Raw genomic sequence first — 18,120 nt, forward strand, 5'->3', positions numbered from 1 at the left:
CATTAGAGCAAGTCCCAGGACAGAAATACACCCATCGCTTTATTTTAATGTGCCACTGGTACTATTTGGTAACATATCTCTATTTTTCCTAATTCTCATTGTTTGGTTTACATTTCACATTTATATTTAAGACACCATTTTCTAAAAATACAGCAAGAGTGTGATCTAAGATTTTATTATGGTTTATTCAGCAAAACGGAGTAATTGGAAATAGCACCGAAGCAGGAAAGAAGGAAGAGAGTTCGCCTGGTATCAGTTCCATGCCTTCTGAATCTAATCCTTCCTTCTCTGGAGGAAGAGAGCTCCTAAAGTCCACTCTGGGTTTCTTCTTTTGTTAGAAAAAGAGAGAAAGGGGAGCTATAGACCAACAGAGATGAAAAACGGGCTGCTGTTACAGGGATGAGAAGGAAGGTACTACATAAGGAAGAAAGCAGAGGGCCTTCCCTCTACCACCTGGGTGGGCGGGGGCCGCACAGGGGCTCCGGCGGCAGCCAGGGGAGTGCCCACACCTGCTGTGGGCTCCGCACCTCCGGGAGCACTTTCCTCTCACAGTTGCTGCCTGACTATACTGAATGGATCAACACTATCAAACACTTTATGAGCTATCTAATTGTATATGTTGCAGAAAATCAGGGTACTACAGGTATCCACTGGCGTCCATGGGGTACAAATGGCTGCTAACTGAAAGGTTAGAAGTTAAAGCCCACCTAAAGGTACCTCAGAAGAAAGGCCTGGCAACCTACTTCTGAAAAATCAGCTATTGAAGGCACTATGGAGCACAGTTCTACTCTGCCACAGACATGGGATCACCATGAGATGGAGTCACCTTGACAATAACTGGAGGTTACTGGCTATACAGAAAAAACCCAAAACCTCGTTGCCATCAAGTCGATTTTGACTCCTAGCGACCCTATGGGACAAAGCAGAACTGCCCCACAGTGTTTCCAAGGAGCGGCTGGTGGATTCGAACTGCCAACCTTTTAGTTAGCAGCTGAGCTCTTAACCACTGTGACACCAGGGCCCCAGCCCCCCCCCCCCCCCCGGTTATACAAGTACATGCATTTGATGGTGAGAAGGCAGATGGAGCAGAAGGGAAAGAGGCTGTGGTTTAGGCAGAGGATTTGCTTAGTGAGATGAAGCTGTAGTGAGCAACACAAGCGGGGAGCACTGACAGAGTCAAGGCAGCTAGACACAGTGTGGGATTAAGCAGCAGCTCAGGGGAGCTGAAAAGGGACTGTGTACCTAAGAACAGGAGCCGGGACTGGGGAGATGTCTGTGAGCAAAACCCTTGATGAGTATCACCACCAAGAAAGTCAGTTCAGAGTAGAGATCAGAGGAGCATGGAGAAGGGTGAGGCAGGAAGGACCTTGCTGCCTTAGTAGCACGGGAATCTGGAGGAAAAGGTCTATCGTGTATGAATGAAAACGCTAAAAAAGCAAGGTGGAACTTGGAGATGTAAGAGGAAAGCTGCTGTAAAAGCTTGATCAAAGTGTGATGTCAAATCAAAATGAGGTGAGGAATGAGATGTATGTATCTACGGTGACTGGAAATCACGGTATCTCTCTAAGCAGAAATAAAAGCTGCTTTATACTCTGAAAGGCTAGCCGGGTGAATCTTGTGGGTTCTAGAGACAGATTTGGGATTCACTGCCATAAAAGTCAGCACTGAAACCAAAGGACTGCGTGTCCAGAAGAAAGACCACAGGACGAGCCAGAGGCATGCAGTGCTCTAGCCACGCGGCATCTCACCAGCTCTGTGAAGCCCTGGAGCAGCTCTGGGTATCAGCCACTGAACACAGCCCTTCCTTGCTCCCACTGCTCTTCCCTTCTGTGAAAGCTGGACCCAATTCCAGATACTGGTTACGGCACAAATTTCTATGTTCTACCACCCAGCGAGCTCCTACACCAACCCCCTGGCTTCCATTTTGGTTTTGTCCTAGGATCCCCTTATCTCTGACCTTACTAAGGCTGAGCTCCATGGCCTGGCCTCCACTTTCTCTCATCTCCATACTTTGCTTGGCGATTAGCTTGTTGCCCACCATAGGCTGTCCAAATGCCCTCATCTGTTTTCCTATCTGCGTTGGCCCTGGGCCAGGAAGAAGTTCCTCCATCTGCCCACTTCCCCGGCCATTGATTTCCATCAAACATCTAGCTACAAGGCTGTCTGGACTTTCTGAAGTGGGGGCCGCTGTCTCTGGCACCAAATCGTCTTAACACCTCGCCCAAGCCTGAGTTCCTTTAGTTTTACTCTTTTCTGTTACAAAGCCTCCCTTTTCCTACTTTCTATCCCCTAAGTCGTGTTTCTTCCTCTAGAGTTGCCGTGCCTGAAAAGAGTGTCATCATCACTCCCAGGCAGAAGGTGGCTGGTCTCCCACAACTGCTGAAGCCAGTAGAGGCTGAACTGCCTTCATGTGGAAACTACCTGGCCCCTGTTACCCCACCTTACTGCCCATTCTCCAGTCTGACCTGTTTTCGTCTAGGTTTAAAGTGCAGCCTGAGGGAAAGGACCGGTCTTTGACATTCAGGGTACAGGTGGATGGGTAGGAGGGAGTCTTCTGGATATATCTAGAAGAGGGAAGAGAATTGGAGCCCATGAGAGCCCAGGGCCACTGAGGGCTGCACAAAAAGTACTACTTAGCTCAGCATAAGGGTGAACCATAGTCTCACTTTATTTCCAACTTTAGGACTGGGCAGAGAGAAAATTCAGAGATATCTCTGCAGAAAAGGAAAATGGGCAAACAGCACAACCTGACAAACCAGGGAGTCTGGGTATCATCCCAGGTAAGCAAACCAAGAATCCCAGAAAGGAGAGCAGATTTGGGGCTGGTTAGAGGAAACATTCATGGGGGACAAGGCAAGACCATGAGATAAATGTTCATGAGCAGGTTGGTCCACTCTATGGCCTGAGGCTCATCCAGCGTAGAGAGGACACTAAGGGAAGGAACAACCTTCATTATGCTGGCTCTGCCCAAGCCTTTAATGGAATTGGAGGAGGAAGTCTGCCCAGAATCTCAGGCAACTCATGACATCCTTGAAGCAGGAATAGGGAGGGGGTGGGGGGTGGAGGCAGAGCCACTTTGGACATGGGGAGTCATAGCGCAAAAAAACCGGGAGAGCCAGTCACTCAAGGAGCTTGACATAATTTGCAGGGAAGAGTCCAAAGTGGCCGTGGCAACGTCCCCGCCACCAGCCCTCATCCACCATCTCAATGTCAGTGATGATGTCATCTGGATCAAAGGAAATCTCATCACTTCCTTCTGTGGAGGAAGTTGAGGAGATATTAGCGATATTTGGTCAGACAAGAATCCCTCCATCCCCATGTCCACCATAAACCTCAGGGAAGGGAATAGGCCTGGCCACTTCTTGATGTCAAGCCTGGGCCCTTCCCTGACCCCCAGTGTTCATATCTCAGCCTCTTGTATCAGGGACCTTCAGGCACCAGGCCCCTCAGGCAGCTCCCAACGTACCTCCTTGGTAATCATACAGGGCGACAGCTGAGATCCCCATAGCCCCAGCCGGGCATCCTGACGATCCTGCATGATGAGAAATTTAGACATGGTCTCACCAATATGGAGAGGACAAAAAGGGACAGATCCTGCTGGACGATAGGAGAATTCCTCTCCCTCCTTTCCTCCCCCAAGAGCTGACCAGATCCAGGAGCTGCTTCTCTTCCCACCACTCACCAGCAAGGGTGGGGGAAAAAGAGGGATCCCCAGGCTCAAGTATGTCCTCATAGTCCCCCTCTGCATCATCATTCTGCTCAGGCCTGACAATGTTCTCAGCATCCTCATAGTCTCCCTGTATGTCGTCATCCTGCCCAGGCCTGCCCATGTTCTCAACATCCTCATAGTCATTCTCGGGCTCAGGCTCAGGCTCGGCTTCATAAATTGGCTCTTCCTCCAGCTGGAGGACCTCTGGAGTCCTGGGGGGCAGAGCTGGGGGCTCCTCATCATCCTGAGAAGAGACAACATGGGTCAGGGTGACTTCCCAGCACCAGGAGCTGCCTCTCCGAAATCTCCCAACAGAGGACTGCTAAGACCCCTCCCCCTTCACCACCCTACCGCTTCTACCCTGCACCTTTGCCTCCTCCTAACAGCCTCTTGGGGGGAACTCAGCCTCATTTTTAACCTCCTCCCACACCCAACCACTCAAAACATCCACCAAGAGATGATAGGAAAGTAAAAGGTGTGAGGGGAGGGAAGCAGAAAGCAAGTCAGATTCCTTGGAAGATCAAGAAAAGATACAAGCAAAAGGACACTGTGAGGGACACCACAGCTAAGCTGACCCATTGTCCCAGTTTGCTGGAAACTGCGGAGTTTCGCAGGACACAGGTTTTCAGTGCCAAGACCAGGATAGTCCCAGGAGGTATAAAGCCCACCTTCCTAAGACGTGAGGAGATGGAGTAAGGGCAGAGAAACTCTGGGGGTGTGCTTACCTCAAGGGGATTCTGCCTTGTGGGTAGGGATGGCATTGGGAGGTTCCTGCTGGTTCTTACAGGCTCAGGCTCTGGAGATGGACAACTTCCTGCTGGAGGCCAAGCCTGTGGAGAATGAAGCATCTCTCTAGTAAGCAAGCCTCCATCTTCTCTCTTACACTCTTTTCTTACCCAGAACGCTCCCTCCTGCTTTCTGCCAACCCATATCTCCCTCATCCCTCAAGACGGGCTTCGGCCTGAAGTGGCGGCTCCTTCTTCAGTTCCTGCAGCAATGACTGGCTGCACTGGCTGCTGACCTGTCTCCTGTTGCACTGCGAGTATCTCATTTGCTTGTTTGCTTTTTTGAACATTCTGGTATACAAGCCCCAATTACTCAGATTGAATTCTCCCTGAAGACAGGGACAGCAGTTACAGACTCTGGCTATCACAGGGGAGGCCTTTGCCTTGTTTTCTGCTATTGATTCAGACCCCACTGGCTAGGCAAGGGATCCTGGATGCAGATCCTGGAAGGCAGGCACTCACCTCTGAGGAGATTTTCTTGGGCAATGGGGCCGGCACCTCTGGTTCTTCCACAGTCCTCTCTGGCTGCTGAGCCTCGCGGCTCATCTTTACCACAGCCTTTCGCTCCTGTTGTTGCCTGGCCATCTGCTTTGCCTTCTCCTCTTCCTCCTGCTTCTTCTTCTCCTCAGCCATGGACTCAAATTTTGCCTTCAGTCCACGGGCACCACTGGAAGCTTCAGACACAGGCAAGAATAATTGAGTTGTCTTGGATGAAAGTGGGGGGACAGTGACAGGCTTGAAGAAGCAACCGGAATCAGTGAAATATATAAGAGGTGAGAAGATGGGGAGGGGACTGCAAGGAGTGGGGTAAATAGAGAAGTACTGATGGAGGAACAAGGGGATTATAGGAAGATGGTGTAGCCCTGAAGCCTAGATTTCCATCTAGCCAGGATGTGCTACCTCAGACCCTTGTCCTTTCTAAATCAGAAGCCTTGCTCTCCTAACCAGAGACCTTTCCCGTCCACATTCCTTAAATCTGTATGCCCTCTGGCCACCACCCTACCCTCTACCCCCAATACCAAACTCCCATGTCTATCTATCCTTCCCAAGCCATTTCACTCCCTCTCTGTGTTCTCTAGGAGCCTGAATGGTGCAAGCCGTTTGCTATCAGCTGCTAACCTAAAGATTGGCAGTTCAATCCTACCAAGCAGCTCTATGAAAGAAAGGCCTGGCAATCTGCTTCCATAAAGATAATAGCCAAGAAAACCCTATGGAGCAGTTCTACCTGGTAACACATGGAATTACCATGAGTTGGAGCCTGACTTGAAGGCAGCCAACAACTCTGTGTCTTTTGCCCCCAGTTCTTTTCCCAATGACACACTATCTCTCAGTCTTCTTAACCTGATTTTTGTAGGAGAGAGAATCTGGCATATGAGGGTAGGGGTCAATTCTACCTCAGCTAATATAGATAGTAAAATACATGGAGGCGATAGCCTGGGGAACAGAAAGAATAAGCAGGGAGAGGAGGTTGAGTAGCACAGGGAGAGGAGGTTGAGTAGCACAGAGAGAGGGAACCCTTAAGACTCACCAGCCTCTATGGGCGTCGTCTTCTTATAAGCAGTGGTTGGGGCCTCCATTTCATTGAAGCCAACAGCACTCTGTAGGTAGGAGAACAGTATGTTGCGGGGTGGGGGTTTGGGAGGGTGTGGCAGTGACCCAACAGGCAGTACTGGGGGCTGGGGCCATTGCAGGAGGTATCCCTAACCATTTGATTCTCAACAGTTGGACCGGGTATTCCAGTTTTACTGTTTTGTGACAGAGAGAGGGGTTAAAATGTTCTAAACTAGTGGGCTCATCTCTCCTTTTTGCAAGCTCAGCACACCTACAATCTTACCTCTTCAAGCCCAGCTGCCTGGAACACAGCATGGCCCCTGGCTGATGCATGAGGAGGAGATGGTATAGCGGAGGACAGTGACATGAGTGGGAAAAGACTAAAGAATGGGTTAAGCAATGGGACAGCCAATCCATGAATATTCAAGTCTAACACCACCTTTCCCTGGTGTCTGTCTCTCTCCCTTTCTCTCTCTGCCTCCTTACTCTCCTCAGTTAAAGCCGAGGCCTCTGAAGACATGCTCATTAGATGCAGAGGGCAGTCAATGGGGAGTACAGGCCTTGGGGACCTAGCTCCACTGTTCCTTCCTTTCCCCAGCTTTTCTTCTCACTCTTCTCTGCCCACTTCAGATGCAGTTTAGGGAATTCTTCTCAGCACGTTGTTGTTCTGGTGATTTACCTTATCTACTCGGTCCTTCTGGATCCCATACTGGCCACCAAAGCCCTTGGCATAATCTGAAGAACAGAAAGGTGTGAGAGTCACAACAGGAGATTAAAATGCTGGGAATGGTTGGGGAGAGGGAACAGGGGAAGCAGAGACCAGAAGACAAGATTGTGGGAAATTAAGAGATATAAGAGGGAATGTGAGAATCAGGATAGAGAGAGGCATGGAAGGGAAGAGAAGGAAAGGGATGGGAGAAAAGTAGTTGGGAAAGAATGCTGGAGAGAAAAACACGGGAAAAAGGAAGCATAAAAAGAGAGAAGTGACAGGAAAGGAGAGAATTGAAAGGAAGAAATAGGAACAAATGTTAAAAGGCGAGCCCCCCAGACATCCCAACGTATCCCAGAGAAGAAGTAGACCTCTCTGTCATCTGTGGGACAAAGGGGCCTCTAAGACTCATAGCCTAACCATCCCTCTGCCTCCATCCAGCCTGGTCCTTCAACTCCCCCTCTTCTTTGGCCTCCCTCCTCTGCCTTGGTCCTAATCTTGCTGTTTTCCTCTTCACCCCTCTTGGTGTCCTCCACTCACACACACTTTCTCTTCACCCACCTCCTCCACTGAACATCTACCTTCTGCTTTCTAGGGCTTCTAGATCACTCTATCTGCGGCCTCTCTCCTCCTCAACCCCAACTCACCTTTCTGGGACTCGTGCTTCTCCGTCTCTCCCTTGTAGTCATACCCCAGGGCTGCCTTGTCCTGTTTATCTTTCTCCACCCCATAACGGCCACCGAAGCCACGGGAGTAATCTGTGGTTGAAGAAGCAGTCATGAGAGGGCTCGTAGATCACTCTATCTGGGACCTCTAGGGCTCCTAGATCACTCTATCTGGGACCTATCTCCTCCTCAACCCCAACTCACCTTTCTGGGACTCGTGCTTCTCCGTCTCTCCCTTGTAGTCATACCCCAGGGCTGTCTTGTCCTGTTTATCCTTCTCCACCCCATAACGGCCACCAAAGCCACGGGAGTAATCTGTGGTTGAAGAAGCAGTCAAGAGAGGGCTCGTAGATCACTCTATCTGGGACCTCTAGGGCTCCTAGATCACTCTATCTGGGACCTATCTCCTCCCCAACCCCAACTCACCTTTCTGGGACTCGTGCTTCTCCGTCTCTCCCTTGTAGTCATACCCCAGGGCTGCCTTGTCCTGTTTATCCTTCTCCACCCCATAACGGCCACCGAAGCCATGGGAGTAATCTGTGGGTGGTTGAAGAAGCAGTCATGAGAGCCCACCCTCAACCCGCAGGAAAGTACTGGAAAAAAGAGAAGTCAGAAGGAACTATGTAGGGTGGGAGAGGCCTGGGAATAGAGCAGGACTTGAATATAGGTGAATTAAAGAGAAACAGTGTCCTAAGGCTTCTTCCGTAAGCTTTCCTTCAACACGGCTAACTCCTGTCCTCTCCCACTTTCATCCCAAGATGAGAAAATCATTCCATTTTTCTCCCTCCTTCTTCAAGGAAACTGCAACTAGAGAGTGAGGGGAGAGACTTCTGGAAAACAAAAGGCAGATGAACCTGAAATGGATGCCTATCCCTGTGCCCATACAAAAACAGAATTATGAGCTAAAATATAACAACCTTTTTTTTTTTTTTTTAATAGTGAAACTCAAAAGGAAGAAACATTTCTGGATCCAAAAGCAAAGAGATGAATCAGAGCAGTACATATGCTAGTAATTATGAGCTGACGCCACAGAAGCACCAAGGGTGTTTTAGTCCCAAGTGCCTAGGGGTTAGGATCTAGGGTCTGGGTTTCCAGCTGCTCATACAGGAATGGGGGTGGAGAGCAGGAAATGAGGCCCTGCCCACTACTCTAAAGGGTTCTAGAAAAATTCTACTCACTAGTTCAGAGAAATGGTGAAGGGGTTTGTAGCCTGTTCAGCATTTAGTAGGCGGAAAATTTACCTATGAGACCTGGAAACTTCAGGCCTATACCTGGGAATTGAATATAAATATCCAATTTTATACTACTTAGTGATACAGGAACTCTAAGCTGAGACATTAATTTAGATCCTGATCCAGGAAAATATATGCCATGGAAAGAGTAAGCATAAGAAAGGTGGGATGAATAGGAAGCAAAGTAGACCTCAAGACAAAAGGGATTACGATGACATAATGATAAAAGAGTGATTCATAGGGACTGTATGCATCCATCAGAAAAATGTATGCTGGTATACACCTATTAACAGAATCAAAATTCATGCAGCAAAAAAAGACAAAACTAAAAAGAGAAGTTCCAGAAGAAGGAAACTTTTAACATGCCCTTTTTCATTAATTGATGGAACATACAGATACACCAAAATAATAATAATAATACTAATAATAATCAGTAAAATTATAGAAGATCTAAAGAACACTATCAACCAACAAGACTTAATTGGTATTTACAGAATACTATACCCCAAAACTGCAGAATAGACGTTCTTTAAACACACATAAAACATTCACCAAGGTAGACCATGTGCGGTCCATACAATAAGTCACCATGTATGTTAGAGGTCACATTCTCTGATCAGAGTAGAATTAAATTAGAAAATCCATAACAATATAAAGAAATCTAGAAAAACCCTCAATACCTGGAAAATAACACACTTCTAAATTACCCAAAGAAGAAATCATGAGGAGATATTTTGAATCGAATGAAAATAAAAACACAACATATTTGTGGAATGCAGCAAAAACACAGTGTTTAAAGTGCCATATTAGAAAACAAAGACTTGGAATCAGTTATCTACATTTCTTTTTTAAGAAGCTAGAAAAAGGATAAACTAAGCCCACATTGTGTAGAAGGAAAAAACAGCAAGGAAAACAGCAGAGATTAATAAAATTTTAAAACAAAGAAAATTAACAAAGCCAAAAGTTAGTTCTTTGGAAAGAACAATAAAGTTGAGAAATCTCTAGCGCGAAAAATCGATTACAGAAAAGAAAAACACAAATTAACAGTATCAGAAATCAACATGAGCATATCACTATGATCATATAGAATTAAAAAGAAAATAAGGGAATGCTACGAATGAATTTATGCCAATAAATTAGATAACCTAGGTAGAATTCTAATTGAACAGTAACAAGGATGAAGATGTAGCCTTACTGGGCCTTAGTAATTACAGGGCTAACTGCTGCTGGTGTTGCTGGTTCATTCTCTTTTGCCTGAGTCTGTCTGTCCTGGTTTCTCCTGAGGCTGTGGCTGGGTTACCAGAGCCAGCCCTCTCAAATGCTGAGAAGATTTGTAGCAAAAACAATCAATTTATTGTAACTGATTTTCTAATCCCTTGAAAAGCACAACATACCATCACTGACTTAAGAAAAAATTGAAAAGACTAAACAGCTCTATATCTATTTAAGAATTGTATTCATAATCATCAAAAACAGAAAATGAAGAAAGAAAAAATGGTCCATTACTATTAAACCCCCTAGAACTCAGCCAAAAATAAAGGTAAAATTTTTACATATGGGGCACTTTCTCAACCCAGGGCACATGAAATTCCCACAAAACAAATACCCCTCCTCTCCACTGAAGTAAGTTTGCAAACAGAAATCACAAACTATCAAGGAAATAAATTACCATGAAGGAAAGCAGATTAATAAAACAGAAAAGTTGGCACTCCCAAGAACTGTTAATAACAATATGAAAGAAACTATAAAAGAAATAGGCTTAAAATAATTAAAGAGCTTAAAAAAGGAGTTTAAAAAAAAACATAATGAAAGTATAAGACAAACAGAATTAGCGGATTTGCAAAAGAACCAAAGGAAACTTCTAGAAATGAAAAAATCTGAATGAAAAGTCAAAAATCTAATGGACAGCTTAAACAATAATTCAAAACAGCTGAAGGAAGAATTAATCAATTTAACATAGATCTCAGGGTACTACCCAGAATGCAGCACAGGGGGATAAAGAGATGAAAATAGAGAAGAGAAACTACAGACATGGAGGTGAGAATGAAAAGGTCTAACACACATCTAACAGGAGTTCCAGAAGAAGGAATAGAAGAGAATGGAGAGTCACTATCCAAAGAGAAAAATCCGTGAGAATATTCCATAATTTAAAAAGGTCATGTCTCAGATGGAATACAAATAGTAAGTGTGACAGAGGATATAAAAATAGATCTAACACCTGGACACATCCTGATGATATTGCAAAATATCAGAGACAAGAAGAAAATCTTAAAAGAGAGAAAGAACACACGTTATCTACAAAGGAATGATGATTAGAGGGACACAAGGAGATGCTCCCAAGACAATGAAATAATATCTTCAAAGTGATGGAGGGAAAATAACAATGAAGAGTGGGGCAAAATAAAGACATTCTTCTGACTGAAAAAAATCATCAAAGGATGTGCTTTAGCAAGGAGGAAATTAATCCTAGGTGTGAACTGTAAGAAACGGTAAAAAATGATGAGCTAGGAAATTGGTAAATATGTGGGTCAATTTAAATAAGCATTCACTAAGTGATAATAATGATTGATTTTTGTGGAGTTTAAAAGCAAGATAAAACCAAAACACCGGCTCTAATATGGTTGGTAGAAAAATTGCAGTTGAAAAGTTGTTTCCTTTATTACTCAGAAGGAAGATAGTGATTTTAAATTTTAAGTCAAAGATGCACATTAAAATTTAGGGATAACCTCTAAAAATAAAGGAGTAGAATGCATTGTTTATAATCTATTAGAGGGAAATGAAGGACAAAAGAAAACTCGATCAATGTTATAAAAAGCAGTATGGAAAAAAGAAGCGGGTACACACTTGGATTAAAAAATAAATAAGATAATGGAGAGCTGGATTTTGGAGCTAAAGAGAGCTGGTGACAGCTCTTGATGAGGAAGTCTGAGCAGAATAGCAGGTCAGTGGGGTTGCTGAGGCTGAGGGGTAGCAGAGTCCTTGCCTTTCTGAGATGTGTGCTTCTCCACTTCTCCTTTGTAATCAAAGCCAACCGCTGACTACAGAGAAAAGAAGAGAGAACTGGTTAAAGAGTCGGGGCCCACCATTTCTTCCCCTCCTTGCCTTAACTTTACTCCAGCTGAGCCCCAGAGCTACATGGTAATGTCATTGTTAGGTGCCGTTGAGTCGATTCGGACTCATAGGGGCCCTGTGTACAACAGAAGGAGACACTGCCCCCGGTCCTGCGCCATCATTGCTATGTCTGAGCCCATTGTCGTAGCCACTATGAGGTTAGGTATCAACATATTCAGTCCTAGAGTCAGCCAGAATCCAGATGTTCCTGGTTGCCTCCCATTCCACCAAAATCTATGGAGCTACGTCCCCACCTGACTCAGTAACTATGGGTTTGGGAGCAAGTCTAGGCTTTGCGTCTTAAAAGCTAATTCAGTTTGTGGTTCCTTGGGCTGAAGATGTGACAAGGAGAGATCAGACAAAGGTAGGAGGGGCCAAGATGAAACAGGAAATTCCATCGGATTACAGTGGATCTTGGTTGTTGTGTGCTGTCAGTGGGTTTCGACCTTAGGATCCTATAGGGCAGAGTAGAACAGCCCCAGAGGGTTTCCTAAACTGTAATCTTTACACAGGCAGATCGCCAGGTCCTTCCTCCCAAGGAACATTAGTGCATTTGAGCCACCAACCTTTTGCTTAGCACTTGAGCGCTTAACCATTAAAAAAACCATTTACTGCCTTTAAAAATCACCTTTTGCCCCTTTCCTTTTCTCTTTATAGTACGTTTTGAACTTTCTGGGGTTTTTTTTTTTCCTCTACAATGCAAACAAATAACTTTCTAGCACTCAGCTTTAAGGATTCAGGCCCACCTAATTAGCACCTGCTGGCAAAAAAAAAAAAAAAAGGAGGAAACCCTGGTGGCATAGTGGTTAAGAGCTACAGCTGCTAACCAAAAGGTCAGCAGTTCAAATCCACCAGGTGCTCATTCTATTCTGTCCTATAGGGTCTCTATGAGTTGAAATCGACTCGATGGCAAGGGGTTTGGTTTTTGGTTTGGTTGGTAAAAAGGAATAGCAGATAGCTGTGGAAAAAAAAAAAAGTCTTTCTCTGAGCAACTGCATGGGAGAAAAACACTCTTCTGCGCCGTTAAAATTAGCTCAAAGAATCTGATGCAATGAAGTATGGAACTGAGAACCTCAAGGAGTGTCAATGAGTCTTACTCTCTTGTGCAGAGTATCTTCCTGTAATCCTACTGTCCTTTCTATCTGTCTTTAAAACTGGTTTTTGTTTTTGTAGAAAGGAGTCTTTAAAACACCCACACTTCAGAGATTAATGTCAAATCCTGTGAAAAGTAGCCACTTTCTAAAAACATTATAATCCTAATTAGGTGTTTCACTTGATTATTTGTGCCATGGTAATAATATTTAAACAGACACCCCTGGTTTCCTAAAAGGCATAATAATTACAAGGTTTCTCTATTAAGCCAAAAGAGGAGTTTCGGAATTTTCCTCTTCTCTCTTCAGCATACAATAACAACTCATGACTTAAAGGATTCCTTACTCAAACAGAGAGTTTGCGAGTCTTTGTCTCATTTAAATTAACGCCTTTTAGCTCAGTATGTGGCCTCCGACGTGGCACCAGGGAACTTGCTGACAGAAGTCCTGGGAGCTAGCATCCTCTGCCCTGTTCTTCCACAGAAGAAGCATGGGCCCACATTCAAGGATGAGTGTCAGTAGGTCCAGCATGATTTGAGGTGGGCAGCATAGGGGGAGAGTTGTCACTTACCTCGTCTGCCCTGTCTCTCTCAACTCCGTATTTGCCCCCGAAGCCTCTGGCAGCATCAGTCTGAGAAGAGTGTTTCTCCACCTCAGCAACATACTCATGGCCCACAGCACTCTGAGAAAATCAGGAACAGAGTGAATGATAAGATAAAAACAGCTGTGAAAAAATAGAGAGACACAGAGATGGGACGGAATGTAAGAATACAAGAAATTCCATTCTGGGTTAGGCTCATAGCCTCTGATGGTTGGTGCCAAGAAGTATGCTGGGAGAGCAAGGTGACTTCTGGAACACCTCCCTGATGCTTCTTAAATACCATTTGGAATCCAACATTCAGAAAAGTTTGAAAAGATGGGCTGGGAGGCAGAATAGAGACTAGATAGATGAAGCTGTATCTAAAGCAGGGAAAAAAAAAAAAGTGAAAACAAGGGCTTTGTCCATCAGAACAGAAACGAAGGTGGGGATGGGGAGACACCAGTCAGGTCTGAATGGACATCATAGCTAGAATTGAATATTTCGCATAAATGGCCTGCTGTTCAGGATCTTTGCCCCCTTGTAGCTATCAAAGTTCAGAAGCGCCACTCTAGCCCTGATAGTTAACAGTGACTGACGCTTCATACCAAAGGAGGTTAGTAGACAATACTGGGAGTAGTCCAAAAGAGCAGCTAAGTCAGCCCCTTCCACTCTTAACTCCACCTACCTGTTTTGTTTTCTATTTGGTTTTGATACATATTTCTCTTATAATATGTAGATACGAATGTTTTCATAATCTGAGAACTAAGTAATATGTATGTCAAAGCAAATAATGATACCATCTTTTTTTTATTTGCAAAGTCTCAATTAGAGACTTTGAAAGAAGAAGTTAGAAAGCTTCTCTTTCCTCCTGTATATCCGATCCCACGCTGGGATAAACACTAGCACCAACACTGATTTGAAGTTCTGCCCCATATGAGTTCCTGGATACTCATTTTGCAGTATTTCTGTGTCTGTGTAGGACAGTTTCACTTTACTTGTTGAATTTACATTTTTTATATTTAATGAAGAAAGGAAATTCCATGTTCATGTTTGGGGGGCATCTAATGGATAAGTTCACATAATATTTTTCACACCCATGTCTATAATACATACATGACATATACAAAAAGAGCACTGACTAAACAATAAAATAAAGAACAGAAGTTGCAGAGTACACATAATATAAAGACATTGAAAAGCAGAAAACAAGTTAGAAACATATTTTCCTCTCTCTACTTGCACTCCCTATGCCTAGCCTAGGAGTTACAGCACAGCTGGGGTTACGGTAGGCCAGTCCTTCTAAATATATGTGGACTCTTTATTTTAGGCCCCAAACAAATGCTGTACTTTTGAGTAAGTTTTAACCATAAAACCAACAAATTTTTCAATGTATCCTTTTTTTTTTTTAGCCCTTTCAACGTACCTTGTCCATTCGGTCTCTTTCTACCCCAAACCGGCCTCCGTAACCATGCGATGCTTTGGGCCCCGATTCCATCTCCTTCTTCTTGAGAATGCCATGTTCTTCTGACACTTTGTTCCTCAGCTGGTGGATGCTGGAAGTAACCACAGGACAGAGACTCATGTAGCACACGGAGGTCAACATACCTGCCTTCTTAGAAAGAAGGAAATCTTGAGGTCTGTTCTGTCTGTTTTTAGCAATAACTTGAGCCTGCAAAATAAAATACTGACGGGTCTGGGAGTAAGAGATCAATGTGGCCTACATACCATTGTTGTTGTTAAGTGCCGTTGATAGTCGGTTCTGACTCATATGTACCATAGCTTGATTTAAACTCTCTGTAAGCCACTATTATTCCCGTTAGTCTATTATTTTGCTCGCTAACTTCCTGATCTTTAATCCCATTTTTCATGTTCCTAAATATTAAGAAAAAAAACCCAAACCCATTGCCATCGAATCGATTCTGACTCATAGTGACCTTACAGGACAGAATAGAGCTGCCCCATGAAGTTCACAAGGAGTGGCTGGTGGATTTGAACTGCCAACCTTTAGGTTAGAAGCCAAGTTCTTAACCACTGTGCCATCAGGGCCCTAAATATTAGAGGACTCTAATACCTATATTCTAGTAATTGAGTATTTTTTCTCTCCAAATGCATTTGCTTTCTACCAACTAGGTAATTTGTCTAAAAAAAAAAATAATTGTTTTTTTTTTTACTAAAGCACAGAAATATGCATATTTTTTGACCCACACATTCTTGTCTTGGGAGTCTATGCCAAGGACATAATTTTAAATATGGCAAAGCTTAATTGTAAAAAATAGTAAGAATCAAGAAACAGTCTATATGGCCAAGAATTGGTGAATAGTTATACAACTTGCAATATCATCTTTCAGTGGCATATTAAGAAGTCATTAAAAATAATGCTTATAAAAAATGTAGCATTGGAAAATTTATCTATATATGAATATTTTCTGTACTTTCTTGTCGTGAATCAGCCCCCTCTCTCCAAAAAGCCTGATAATTTCTCAGAGAACTAATAATTGATAAAAACTAAGCAATAAAATTCACTCATCACTAATTTCTGTAACACTTCAGGACTGAAATAACCTTGATTTGGGACACCTCTACTCCTAAGAGAAAGGAGCCCTGATGGGACAAATGGTTAAGTGCTCAGCTACTGCTTCCATAAAGTTCACAGCAAAGAAAAGCCTATGGGGCAGTTCTACTCTGTTACATGGGGTCACTATGAGTTGGAATCAACTAGACCACACCTAACAACAGCCACAACTCCTAAAAGAAACACTAAAAGCAAGCATCTACTTTCTAAGGTCACATTCACTTTCATTTTTACCATGAAAATGGCTGTAACACTGGAGTGTAGAGATAGACATCTCCGCAAACCTGTTTGGCCAACAAGTGACAATCAGGACTGATATTTGGACACATGTAATGACCCCCTGGGGATTCTTATAAACATTTGGGCGAAAGAACTCTAAATAAAAATTCCACTTCCTGTAGCAAGCAATGGAAGTTTAGAGTATTGAAATAGCAGCAATGTTACTGGGTCTTCATCTATAATCACTATTAGGAAAACTAGACCTATTGGTTATAGTCGAATAGCCTTCTCACAGTGGGAATTCTCTTTAATGGAAGAATAGATCCACCTGGTGGCCTTGTGTGATAAACTCATTAATGGCCTTTAAAAACACCTCCTCAGTTTTAACAGGAAGGGAAGCTTGAAATAGAAAGCTGGCTTTGAGCCAGACGAAATGGGGCCAAATGCTGGAAGAACCCTCTGTACCCATGACTGCTCTAAACCCTCTGGCAGTAGTGAAAGCAGAGATCCTTGTGTTGCTAGTTCATCAACACCAGCAATTTAGAACTGTGTTTAGGGTCAAAAAGAGCTATTGGTTCCAAGAACATATGAATGACTATCCAACATTCTCCAACTCAAGTATTCAGAGGAAGAATGAAGAAAATGTGGCCAAATCTTGCTTTCAAATGGGAAAAATTCACAAAAATCCTCAGTGAACCCAGTGATTCGATCATAGCTATATTATAGCTGAAACTGGTTTTTAAAATCAATTAGAAAATGAGTTGCAGAAATGTCCACCTAATGGACGACAGCACAGCACAAGGCCAGTCAGGGGATCATGCCTATAGATGGTGTAATTTGAATGAAAATGTCGAGGCCTGAGTAGACCCCACTTCTTACCAAATTTTTTAGGCCGTAGCTGAGCCCACTTCACGTGGGTCCTAGCTATATCATTCCTTTATTCAATAAATATGAATTAAGCAACTTTGGAGTGTCAGGCATTGTTAGGCTTCAAGGATACAAAGATGATAAATGTATGGAGATAGCAGTCAGGTAGAACAAATAGATGGGAAAACCGAAAATTATAATTCAGTGTGCTAAATGACAGGCCTAAGAAATTTTTGACACCTTATCTCTGAGATTCCTGTTGGAAGTTTTAAAATACATTGGAATTTTTCTGTTTACGGTGATGGGAAATTTGGCAACAATTATGGGTGATGGTTACACAACATGAGTAATATAATTGATATAACTAAACTGTACACCTGAAAAATGTTGAATTGGCAAATTTGTGTTCTATATGTTTTTACGACAATTAAAAAAAAAAAACCTTGGAATTGATAACACAGCAGTTTCTTAAAGGTTATAGTTTATGAAAACCAAAGAAAATCTAGGAACTCAAAGATGAATACAGAGAAAAAAAAAAAATGAGAAAGGCTGGGTATTTTGTCTTTACTGCAAAATTAAAAGCACAAAGATGAATGATAAACTCGAAGGTCTTAATTCACAGACAACATGATCATGTATGTAGAAAACCTAAAGAATTTACCAAAAAAAAAAAAGCTACTAGAATTTTAAATGCATTCAATAAGGTCATTAGATAAAAGCCAATTGTATTTCTACATGCTAACCACAAACATTTGGAAATTGAAATTTAAAAATAAATACCATTTACAATTGCTTGAAATAACTTGAAATATTGAGGATAAATTTAACAAAATATGTGCAAGAACTGAACACTGAAAATGTTTCTGAAAAATTTAAAGAAGACCTAAATAAATGAAGAGATATCCATGTTCATAAACTGGAAACCTCAATATCTTCAAGAGGTTCATTCTCCCTAAAATGATCTATAGATTCAATACGATCCAAATTAATATTCCAATAAGTACTTTTTTAAGAATTGACTAGCTGATT

The 18,120-nt window shown here is 43.1% G+C and overlaps 1 protein-coding gene across 4 annotated transcripts in view; it reads right to left on the reverse strand.

Moving 5' to 3' along the window:
* Nucleotides 1-2,644: 2,644 nt before the first annotated feature.
* The window catches only part of HCLS1 (hematopoietic cell-specific Lyn substrate 1), a 29,232-nt gene continuing 13,756 nt past the window's right edge, over nt 2,645-18,120 (reverse strand). The window contains exons 4-16 of one of the 4 annotated variants that reach the window (XM_049877615.1): nt 14,857-14,986; nt 13,425-13,535; nt 11,635-11,689; nt 7,846-7,956; nt 7,624-7,734; nt 7,402-7,512; nt 6,725-6,780; nt 6,023-6,092; nt 4,957-5,168; nt 4,435-4,539; nt 3,683-3,953; nt 3,467-3,532; nt 2,645-3,256 (exon numbers count right to left, since the gene is read on the reverse strand). In XM_049877615.1, coding sequence (XP_049733572.1) covers nt 3,120-3,256; nt 3,467-3,532; nt 3,683-3,953; nt 4,435-4,539; nt 4,957-5,168; nt 6,023-6,092; nt 6,725-6,780; nt 7,402-7,512; nt 7,624-7,734; nt 7,846-7,956; nt 11,635-11,689; nt 13,425-13,535; nt 14,857-14,986 — 1,546 coding nt within the window. In that variant the 3' untranslated portion in view covers nt 2,645-3,119. The remainder of the gene's footprint in view (nt 3,257-3,466; nt 3,533-3,682; nt 3,954-4,434; nt 4,540-4,956; nt 5,169-6,022; nt 6,093-6,724; nt 6,781-7,401; nt 7,513-7,623; nt 7,735-7,845; nt 7,957-11,634; nt 11,690-13,424; nt 13,536-14,856; nt 14,987-18,120) is intronic. The other 3 variants (XM_049877625.1, XM_049877634.1, XM_049877644.1) reach the window with 3 other exon arrangements.

The sequence above is a fragment of the Elephas maximus genome, chromosome 1 (genome assembly GCF_024166365.1).
Source record: "Elephas maximus indicus isolate mEleMax1 chromosome 1, mEleMax1 primary haplotype, whole genome shotgun sequence".
In the NCBI taxonomy this organism is placed as follows: domain Eukaryota; kingdom Metazoa; phylum Chordata; class Mammalia; order Proboscidea; family Elephantidae; genus Elephas; species Elephas maximus.